An 11,791-nucleotide genomic window follows, 5' to 3' on the forward strand; every position below is an offset into this window, starting at 1 on the left:
TCAAGGCCCAGAGTGCGAGAGCCGGGGACAGGGCCAGAAGGGTGGAGCGCGGCTCCCTGTGGCCAGGTTGTGCCATGGGAGGGCCCAGGATCCCTCTCCTGGAAACTCCTCTTTTTTTGGAGAATTAGGTCTCCAGCTTCCCAGCCCGTTCCCTCCAGCTAGAGCTCAGCGTCTTCCAGGTTGAGGGGTGGAGAGGAGGCGAGGACCCTGTGGTTCCTTTGGTCTGCACTGCACTAGCAAGGGGAGGCACCTGCCTGCCCAGGGACCAGGCACTGCAGGGGTTGCCCAGACTTCAGCCCACAGCCAGATCCAGGAGGCAGGTCTGGGTCCACTGTGGGAGTGTGTGTGTGTGTGTGTGTGATCCAGTTCATGAGTATGAAAGTTTTAAAATACTAAGTGTCTTTCTGTCAAGGTTAAATTAGAAACTGGCTGTTTTTCAGTTGTTCCTATCTTTAAATAAAATTTTATCAGCTTCCCAGACTTCCTGGCACCAAGTTCTTCCACTGGCTTAGTAAGGCTGCATAGCAGCAGTACCAACCCCAACCTAATGGTCCCCGAACACGTGTGTGTTTAAGCATTCATTTCCCCTTATAAGAATGAGATCCTAAAACCGCTTGCCATCTTTGGCACATCTTCAATACAAACCAGGTAATACAGCCTTGGTTTTGTTAGATAATTTCTCTTTAAAGCAAGATACTTAATCAATTATTTCAGGTGTGACTGTCAGGATCAAAGTTTGACTTCCCCGACGAACCATGACGGAAAGGGAATCATTGTCCTTAACAGCTTCAACAACATCGGTTGTGGTGGTAACAGCATGCCCATTTATGCTGACAATCACGTCGTGGTCTCTCAACCCAGAGCTGGGAGGGGGGAAAAGGATCATGAAACTCTGAGAGTTATACTTATCCCTAGCCAGAATTTAATGTCTATCTCTTATGGCACTACTACTTTGCTGGCAGTAAACATAACCAACCAAGAAACCAGAAATCACCTCAATCCTTTCAAATACAAAGACTGTTGTTGTAAGACCTGTGAAATCACCTGGAGGACACAGTATATTTACCTTTACAAAATTAATATTCTACCAGAATCCTGTGTAAGAAGTTTACCCCTCCCATATATTGGATTTGGTTTGGAATAAAGTGTTTAGCTTTGAATTTCTATTAATCTCTGACCTCTGTTAACCTCCAGCATATGCCCAGTCTAATGAGCAAACATGAAAAATCTAAGCTTCCCCAAACAGCTACACTCTGATCAGTTTGATTTTGACAGCCCACTTGCCCCTCTTCAACCAGAGTTTATGGAACAAGGGTATGTTGAGCTACACTATTAAAAGCTCTGCTCCCAAAGTCAAAAACCAGTCACCCAGGTCTAAATATTTAAGACTCTGGTTCTAGACTCCTTTTCCCCAAAGCTGTGATTGTATTGAGTCTCCTACAAATTTGTTTCTCATAGAATGTATATTCCAGGAAGAAAACCCACCTCCAACACTGCAATAAGTATATAGCTATGTTGTTGATTTGTCTTAAAGTCAAAGATAGTCTGGAAGAGGGACATAAAATTAAATGACTCCCGGAGATACCCTTTAAGAGAAACGGGAGGTCCAAGGAAGAATAATAGAAAGGATTGCCAAGATATATGGAGATTATTAAAAAATAGGAGACACATAAAGCGAGAGGATGGCGGGGTCGGGGGGGAGTTTAAAGGTAGATAGAGCTAAAAGCATGGCAAGCCTTCAGAACAAGGTTAGTTCAGGAAGATGACTGGGACGATGCACAAAGAAGGAACTTAATTCATGGTAGTTCTGGGAATGGAAAAGAAAGAAACCTGCAAAGTATTACTGAGTGCAGACTATGCAGCAAGAGGAAGTGGGGCTCAGACAGAATAAATGTCCCACAGCTTGTAAAAGGCTAAAGTAGGATTTGGTCCCTGGTCTCTGAGACTTAAAAACCCATTTTCTTGCCACTCAGTGTCTCCCTAGTAGTAAGAAAAGCAGCCACGAAAGCAAGATGATGCAGGGGTTAAGTCAGGTTCCACATCCCTGCTGTCTGGTCTGCGTAACTCTCACGTTAACCTCTCTATACCACAGCTGCTCCCTCTGTAAAACAATACCTATGTCGCAAGACTACTGTGGGCTCAAACCAAGCATGTAAAACACTTAAAATGGTACCTGACATAGAGTAAGTGGTTAATAAATGCCAGCTGTTATTACTATAATTATTGTCATTAGTATTAGATATAAGTGGATGGAGCCAGAACAGATTTCTGTGTTCTCAGTGGCATCAACCAAGCAGTAATTCCCACGTTTTAATGTGCATCCGAGTTATGGAGATCTCATTTAGAACGCAGTTTCTGATTCAGTGGTGAGCCTGTCACCCTGAATTTCTAAAAAGCTCCAGATGATGCTAATGCAGCCGGTCTGCAGACCACATCCTGAGTAGCAAGGACTTGGAGAGCTGAAATAGCTTTGGCCTTGAATCAGAAGTTAAAAATAAGGGGAAGGGAGGGGTACCAAGAAAGTCCAGAAAAGCCTGTGACAAGCCAAATTTAGTAACATGAGATCTAACACTTAGTTATTCTGAACAGGTAGTACCCTATGCTTTCTTGCCCGCTGTTAAAAGAGTTACCACAATCTAAACAGATTATTGAGCTCTTGAAAAAGTGACAGAGAGATACAGTGACAGATAAGAAGTTTAAGAGAGACACCAAGGAGAATAATTGTTGGACAAGCCACCTCTTCCCTCAGTAGTTAGTATAAATGTTCAAAACAACAGTAAAGTCAGCTGGAATATATTCTTTGGAAAGCTACTCTAACCTTTGCTTTATTCACTTTATTAATTCCTTTGTTTAATTAATGCTGCCCTCTAATACTGTCATCCAGAGTTCAAAGAAAAAAGTACTTTAAGGTACTTAAAATATGTTCTTAAACTTTTAACCCTTTGGATTCTTCTGATTCTTAATAACTAAGGTATTGAAAGGGCAGACTTGGGGATCCTAGCAAAATTAATTTAAACTTAGGCTACTAACTCCTATCATGCATTCTTGGGCTACAGAAAACCCCTCCCAAAAACAAAGGCCCTTACAGCACACAAGTCTAAATCAGCATTACTATCCAATAGCAATGTAAGGCCATCCACATATGCTGTATGTAATTTTAAATTTTCCGGTAATGATAATTTTTTCAAAAAATTTTAAACAGATAAAACCAATTGTAATAATATAACCTATTTAACGCAATGTATCTAAAATGTCATTTTAACATGTGATCTTTTAAATCATTAGTATGTATTTTACAGTCTGTTTTAAGTCTTTGGAATCCACTAGAAACAACACACAACACCATCTCATGCAACACAGCGGCTAAAGTGAAAGGCAGCCCTCTCCGTGCCCCACCCTCCCTGGCCGCCCAAAACACAGGTGTGTTTAATGGGAAAACAGTTTACATGCTTCTGGTTTCTTTAAATAAATTAAAATGAAATAAAATTAAAAATTCAGTCCATCGGTCGCACCAACCACATCCCAAGTGTTCAGTAGCCACATGGGGGCGGACCCCGTACTGGACGGCCTCAGTCTAGGCCCTGCACACCCTTCCCACGGCAGACCTAGTGCGGACAAAGGAGGCGGGCAAAGGCCTGGGCTTCCCTTACCTTTCAGCAGCTGTTCCTTGAATCACCTCATATACAAAGACCCCGGAACTCACATCAGGGAAATTTGCATCATGCCTTTTCATTTCCTGAAGAAGGCTAAGAAAAGAAGAGTTTTTCCATAAGGTTAAGAAGCACAGTGAATTGATCTGAGTCCTGGGTAAAGCCTTCGACGTTCAGTAAATATTCTACTTGTTCTTTCAAGGCTCATAGGGCGCCAGAGAGTCTTCCATCGAGCAGGTCACACTTATTCTTCCCTGGGGATGCTCGGATTCTCTATGCGAAAGCCTAGAACCATTGGACATTATAAAATACAGGCACAGTGAAAGAAACTCCTGAAAAGTACAGTGAATGCTGGTGCGGGCTGAGGCAGATACGTGCCCTGTGATAAACTGGGCCTATGGCCACGAGAGTACCCAGCTGGAATCCAGACGCTTCCGTTTCCCTGTCAAGACTTTCCAGCTATGGCTTTGCTTCTGGGGTAAAAAAAAAAAAAAAAGGCCAGACACATCCAAACCTATGCTTACTTCAAAGTGAGGGGCAGCATTCGCAGACCCAGATATTTCTTCTGTGAAAGAGTCTTTCCTGGAAAGGAAAATTATACTGTGTTACCATCAACAAAACTTCTCTCTTTCCAGCAGATCTTAAAAGGCACCGGAGTCACAGAGGTTTTTACCATCCTAGCTGCCCTCTCAGGCTGTCAACTATGAAACACGTGCCTCAGAGAACTTTTGTCATTATTATAGACACTCCTCCCACCCACGTCCCCTCTTCTACCTCTCAGGTTTCCTTCCCACCATAGATCAATCCAAATATTCCTGAGTATAATTCATGCCTGCTTTTGTGCCTAGACCCCATATTCCCACCCAAACCACCATGACAGGGACTGGGCATGTGCCACAGAACTGTCTCCACAATAGACTGAGTGCTCCTGGAAAAAACGCAAGAGGAAGAAGAAGTCCTCACTCCCCTTACCTTTCAACTGGCGCTCCTGGAAATCTGCCAAGAACTGTCGAATTCGATCTGAGGGAATTGCAAAGGAGATTCCTGCGGTCACCTTCAGTGTATTTATGCCAATCACATCACCATCCTGGCAAGGGAGGACATATCATGCAGTCACCGAGTTGTGCAAACTGAACATGCGTACATGCGTGCGCGTGTGCCGGTCTCCGTCCCACCCTGGGCAGGCTAGGACTTCTGTCCCAGCCCCTGTGCCCCCCATACTGCCCCCTGTCCTTTGGTGCTTCCCAGAGGCCCCTCTGAGCTGGCCTGTGGGGTGTGGGGAGCCCCTTGGGCAGGAGGCAGGACCACAAGTAGCTTAGAGGGTCTCCCCCCAGGTCCCTGAGCAGAGTCTCAAGGCCACAGATGCTCCTTGAGCCCCGCACAGGCTGATGGGACAGCTGTGGTGGCTGGCGTCCACGTCTTAGCCTGGCTGAGGGCCTGGGTGGGATCCTAGCCCCTGAGCCCCAGGCCTTCATATATTGACACCCCCCCCTCCACGACTACCATGTGTTTGTAAATACTCTGGCATCCTTTGGCCCTGAGGAGGTTTTTAAACGTGTTATTTACTTCTCTAATCATGACAGTTGCTATAAAATAAAACAAAAATTTAGAAAAATTAAAAAAAAAAAAAAAAAGGAGGGAAGCTAGTGACTTAGAGTCAGAGTACAGAAGGGCTAGGAAACGTGTGCTTCTTTAATTGAAATCAATGGATGTTACCTTAGAGGATGAAGAGGGTGGTAGGATAGCACTCAAGGGGACCTACATGTACAAATTCCTGCTGAGGAATTTTTTTTTTTAATCTTGGGCTCATTTTTCCTTTGCCAAATTACACTGATTTTGAATGTGAGCCATAGCTTGTTATTTCACCCAAATAAGAGGACAAGGAGTATTTGCCTTTTCATTCCTTAAATGAAGCTAAAAATAAATACGGCAAGGGCAAAAAGCTGCTAGCAACACTTCAATGAAACTATTCAGGAGAATTAGTAAATTGACTTTAGGAACAAAGCTCTACTAAACTGAAGCTGTGAAATGAGAAATACTTTCTTCCTCATGCACTTCATCATCCTCCAGCCCTTTGTTCAGTAATGGAAAGGATTTAAAAAATCATACTATCTAATGAAATGTTTAATCCTATTAGAATACAGATATAATTCAGTAGGTCTGGAGCATGGCCTGAAATTCTGCACGTGAGCCCTGACCTAGGAAACTCATTGTCGACTAGAGAAAGAAGGCACAAAAAATTGCATGCAACATTATAACTAAAAACACTCAACAACTTCACATGCAATTCATCCTTCTACAAGTAAGTGTAAGATGTCAAGATGAACCAGAGTCAGTAGGCTCATAAACTCAGAGAGCATGATCACATGATCACAGGCTCTGTCAAACAGTATTGCACTCCCGTGTTTCCACATGTGTTTGAGCAACTAGAAATGCTGGCATTTCCACTTGAGAGACTGAATAAAATTTAAGAATTAAATATGTGACAGAGCAGTGGATTTGTGTTGTGGCTTTTCTGTCATCTAAGTGGGTCAATTCTAAAAACCTGGACAGACCACATCATTAAATAAGCATTTTTGGATGGAGACAGTTCTTCATAGGCAGCAGCAGGGAGTCTTCAAGGATATACATTACGGAGTACAGCTGGTCATTTGACATAAATTTGGGCTTAGTACCCAGGACTTTTTTAACTATCCAACAAAAACAGAAAGCATGCTGAAGAGATGTAAGTAAGGTATAAGTGGCCCCAAAGCTCTCAGTTGAATGAGATCACACGCCAGGATGACACATCCACTGCAGATCTTAAATTTTCGTAACCATCTGCTTAAGATACAGTCATAGAAAAGCATCATACCACAGGCCTCTACACTGGGATTAGTCTGCACCATGGAATTTATGAAGTCTCTAAAAGGAAGAGTCATGAAGCAGCAAGGAAAGTGGCCACTTACCAAGTTCACCAGAGGCCCCCCAGAATTCCCGTGCTGAAGACAGAATTTGAAAAAAAAAAATCAGTATTTTTCTCCTCATCAACTATACATGGCTCCTAAACAGGTTTACCAAAAGCGGGCTGCTCTTTTCCCCCTGTTCCCCGACGGCAGGCAGAGTTGTCCCCCCATCATCATCAATACTGAACTCACTGCAGGTAAAAACAACAGCAAAAGGACCACCACTTCCTACAGCAGGGTGAGCTCTACGACAGACGGAACACCCAATATCATGGATGCCAGTTATCATATCAAACAGGATGAACTGTAACTACAAGGCATTCCATCCCTCCCATAAGGATCTAACAGAACTCCGGGCATCCCCGAAAGGACAAAGGGAAAAGAGGCCACCCTGAAGTCTTCTCCTCACTGCACTGCCAGTATCTTATGGACTCCCGATGGCCCTCCCACGTGACTTACATTAATTATGGCATCAGTCTGGATATAGTCCATGTCTGAATCTTTCAGCCCTAGTTCTTTTCCCTCTCGCTGGGTGGTGCTGACAATTCCTGCGGTCACTGTGTTCTGCAGAGAAAATGGGCTGCCCAAGGCCACCACGAACTCTCCAGCCCGCAGGTCAGATGACCTTCCCAGCAGCAATACAGGAAGGTCCGTCTGCACATAGGCAAGAAGGGATGGGGAGGACAAATCAGGAAGAGAATCAACCAGTGTGTGTGTACAACACACATATGACACAGTCTTTGTCGTTTGGGCGTTTATAACCCAAGAATCACCCACCCAAATTCTCACTTGTTAAGATGCTTGAGACCATCTCTAAAATCTGAAAATATTGCTTTGTAGAAATTACTATAAATAAACCACAAGTGAAGTAACTAATGAACATAAACTGACATTATCAATTTACTTAGCACCAGTCCAGCTCAAAAGGTTACAAAGTTAATTGGCCAAAATAAATAAATAAATAAATAAATAAATAAGATCACCGAGAGTAGCTCTTCTCAAACAAATCCCCTGGGGAGCTTAAGAAAATGCAGATTCTAAATCAGTGGACCTGGCTGGGGTCTGAGATTTTGCGTTTCCAAAAATTGCTTAGATAATATCAATGTTGCTACTGTGCAGACCAAACTTAATATAAAACAGGACCTCAGAGTACTCCTTAGCAACTCTGAATTCACTGTGATCACTCATGGTACTCTCAGACAGTCCTCTAAGAGAAATAAATTTCCCAGAAGTGGCATCTGTTGAAGAAAGTGAAGAAGGAGGAGGAGGAGGAGGAGAAGGGGAAGAAGAAGGAGGAGGAGGAGGAGGAGGAGGAGAAGGGGGGAGGAAGAGGAGGAGGGGGAGGAGGAGGAGGAAGAAGGGGAGGAGAAAAGACCACTTCATAGTTAATAGAAATTGTTATGGATGTACTGACTGGCATGGAAGAAAATTAACAAAAGAAGGAGTCAAAAAAAAAAAAAAACACACAGAAAAGAAGGAAATTAGAAAAGAGCAGACACCAAGTGAAAAGATGTAGTGTGAGTGCAAATGGGGTGGGGAAGAAATGTGAGCAAATTGACAGAAATCCCCCAAATACACAGGGTCTGATTTAGCCCTTGCATACTCACATTTGGCTCAATCTTAATCAGTGCCAGATCCAATTTATGGTCAATGTCCTTGACAGTGGCTTCATACTTGTCCCCACTCTGGAGCTCCACCTGGATTCGCTGCCGGTTGGTGAGGACATGGGCGTTGGTAACAATGAGCCCATCCTCAGACACTATGAACCCAGAGCCACTGGATGCAGGAATATCCTCCCCGCTGAGAAGTGACCTGTCTCAGCAAGACAACAGCATAAGCAGAGGGCAGGGAAGTCGGGATCCACTACAGACTGGAAACCTCACGTTTATCAAGCATACCTCCTGCACAGTGTTCTCATACATTTTACTTTTCCCTGTCTGTGTTTTCATTTTCTCCATGTGTAATTGGACTCTGCAGGTTCAGTGGCACTGAGGGCTGATTCCAACTCTCCTTTTCCAGGGACACTCCCTTCGTCAGAGCTGGTCAGAGCAGCAGCCCTCTGCTTCAAGGAGGCCTAATAGAATCACAGCACTTTGGACAAAAGTGGACCTAGTGCCAAATCAATGGAGGACCAGGCAGGAGGGGAATCCAGGAGGTCTAGTTTCTGTTTAGGTTCCACTACTAACTGGCCTTGTGACAGAGGATTTCCTTCCATGGCAATGAGGGGTCTGAGCAAGATCATCCAGGTGCTTTCTAGCTCTTGCATCTGACATTTAATTTTGTCTTTGGGAGGTGAGGAAGGAAAAACCCCCAGCCATCTAAGTGCGCAGAAGTTCTCAGATTTAGAGTCAGAATCCTCATCCCTTCAACGACCTTGGCCAGGTCATTGGGCCGCTTTGAGCCTCTCATCGATTTTTACCACTACCTGATGCTTAGCGCAGGGCCTGGAGCAGAAAACCAGCAGGTAGCGGACGATCTCCTCCTTCCTCCTTTACCTGCGAAACAGCAGCAAGTGAACCACAGATGGCGCCACCTTCTCAACCACCTCGGCGATGAAGTTATAGTTGCTCCTGAGCCAGCCTGCGCTTCTGGTCCCTGTGAAAAAAAATGCTCCATTCTTGGGGGCGATGGGACCCTCGCTTCCTGACCCTCTCAGAGGCCTGATCTCAAATCTCTCAGTCTATCCCCTGCGCCTCTCTCGACCTTCCCGCCCCCTCCTCTCTTCAGTGTCCCCCATCTCTGTTTTCCCTGCGATCCCGTAAGGACAACGCCTCCTTGAGGGATCCAGACCTGTCATCTCGGTTGGTACGGGATGAAGGAAGGAAGGGGAGAGGGAGGAGAGAGGGAAAGAGAAAGAAAGAGAGATGAAGAGAGAGAAAAGGAAAGAAAGAAAGAAAGAAAGAAAGAAAGAAAGAAAGAAAGAAAGAAAGAAAGAAAGGGGGAAGGAGGGGGAGGGGAGGAAGAAAGAAAGGAAGAAAGAAAGAAAGAAAGAAGAAAGAAAGAAAGAAAGAAAGAAAGAAAGAAAGAAAGAAAGAAAGAAAGAAAGAAAGAAAGAAAGAGAGAAAGAAATTAAAACGGAAGACCTTTAACAGGTGTGGGGAGGAAATTGAAGGAAAAAAACACATAGGAACCGGTAAAGAGACACCTAAGAAGGGAAGAAAATCAGGACCAAGAAGTGGAATCCCTAAGGCCGGTAGAGCAGAGCAGAACCTCCAGCGAGCTGCGCGATTGAAATGCGCTCCCTAAGGAAGTTCCCAAAGTGCCCTGAGAGCGCGGGCCCTGACACTTACCTGGATCGCTACAGTCCCCCTTCTGCACCGGCAGGGCCGGGAGCGCGCCACGGCGGCGCGCGGCGCGGTTCTCAGCCCGGAGCGCGCATAGGCTGGGGTAGGTGCGCCCGTCGCTGCCGCACACGGCCTCCCCAGTCGCCGGGCAGCCGCAGGTGCCCAGCCGGGCGCCACCCAGGCTCCGGGGGCTAAACGGCGCTCCGCACTGCAGCCCCGGAGCACAGGGTCGGCCGAGCGCCCCGCCGCAGACCTCACCCTCGGCCGCAGCGCACACGCGGCAGCAGCGGCAGCTGTCCAGCACCGGACCCGCGGAGCAGGTGGGCAGCGGGGGACAGCGCGTTGGCTCGCAGACCGCGGGGCAGAGCGGAGAGCGCCATGTCCTCCGAGCCTCCACCCCGGGAACGGGCACCGGGGGCAGCAGCAGCCACAACAGGAGGAATTGTCCGAGCCTGGCTGGTCGAAGCACAGGTCTAATCATCCTGCTCCCTTCTTCTTCCCACTCTTCCAATTACTTTACCCTGGAGCCGCAACCACTCTTAAATGAGCAACACTTGCCCCTGGGTAGGGTGCCGCCTCCACCAGTCCCAGACTTTAAAGGGCAGAGCCTGGCAGACCTCTTCACACACACACACACCCACCCACCCCCGGCAGAGAGAGAGAGAGACACACACACACACACCCCTCCCCCCCCATACATCTTCCCATCACACATCCGTCCCCTCCCCGAGGGCCACATCCACCCCCAGGCAACGATGAGAGGTCCCTAGCCCTACCCTGAGCAGGGACCTACTTTGTGAAGTCCGTGAAACCAGCAGGGGCAGACTGACAAGAGCGACCACCCACCCAAGTTCAGCACTAGGAAAACACACCACATTTCAGTATTTCACACGGTTTTATTACAAAACAAGCAACAAAACAGTTTTAGAAAATTATTTTTTGCAACATACCAATTCAGAGATCACATAAAATGAGAAGCATAACAGTTTCCATGCACTCAGCTCAGTGCTTACAGCGCAAGTGCATTTCACAGCTGAAACATACTGGTTCAAAACACAAAATCATGCCACACCTTCCTAAGCAGTAGAAAAAGGAATCAAACAGTTCGAAGAGAATAAGGGGGAAGTGACCTTGATAAAAAGATAGATTTAATAAACCTGCCCATTTCTCACATGTTCAAAGTTTATAAACAAAACTGATTTGGGAAACTCCATTTCCAAGATATTTTTACCTACATGTGACTGTTCATCTGGTTCACAGTGAAAACAAACATCAAATCCCACTGCTCAACTACTGAACCTGCTATATGATTATTGGGTCCTTGTAGCCTATGTCAGAGCAGTTACACTCAGGAAGAGAAAAAAAACCCTTCGCTTCAAGTGAACTACAAAGCTGGACCTTAAGTCTACTCTTTTTCATGGGGATCTTCCAGCCTTCTGCCCAGAAACAGATGTGTAATTCCAACATTTTGACCTGAGGTTCAATGTATGTCTATGATGTCTCACAGTATGCAAAAGGCCCAATTATGCTTACCAAGCCATCAACTGACTTGAGAAAGCAAATCCTTAAGCTTTCCGTTAACAGTGGATGGTAAATAGTTCAGCTATAGGAAAGACCACCCAAAATACCGTTACATACAGTGAATCAAGACCCCATCAAAACTCTGATTAAAAAACAGCACAACTCAGAGAAGTCTGTTTTTATTCCACAAAATGCAGTACCTTTTTTAGTTCCTTTTTTTAAAACTCAGATATAAAATTATTACAGAGCCTATGGACTTAACTACTAGCCTATAGTGCGTCCCCACCCTGTTTTTTCCATTTGGTTCCATTTTACACATTTAAAACCAAATGCTTTGGTTGTACATGCAACATCTTTGGCTCACATGTATAATGAATTAAAAGGCTGTGAT

The 11,791-nt window shown here is 45.4% G+C and overlaps 1 protein-coding gene across 1 annotated transcript; it reads right to left on the reverse strand.

The window, feature by feature from the left end:
- Positions 1 to 349: 349 nt before the first annotated feature.
- Positions 350 to 10,360, reverse strand: HTRA4 (HtrA serine peptidase 4). The gene is made up of 9 exons (XM_054565792.1): positions 9,886 to 10,360; positions 9,091 to 9,190; positions 8,203 to 8,407; positions 7,055 to 7,249; positions 6,599 to 6,631; positions 4,623 to 4,737; positions 4,175 to 4,232; positions 3,651 to 3,746; positions 350 to 863 (listed from the first exon to the last, which is right to left on the reverse strand). Exons 1-9 carry the CDS (start codon positions 10,358 to 10,360, stop codon positions 698 to 700), a joined length of 1,443 nt encoding a protein of 480 aa, XP_054421767.1. The 3' UTR covers positions 350 to 697.
- Between the last annotated feature and the right edge of the window lie 1,431 nt (positions 10,361 to 11,791).

This window comes from Pteronotus mesoamericanus, unplaced genomic scaffold (assembly GCF_021234165.1).
Source record: "Pteronotus mesoamericanus isolate MK-2021 breed Mesoamerican mustached bat unplaced genomic scaffold, CSHL_Meso_final contig_169, whole genome shotgun sequence".
NCBI lineage: Eukaryota > Metazoa > Chordata > Mammalia > Chiroptera > Mormoopidae > Pteronotus > Pteronotus mesoamericanus.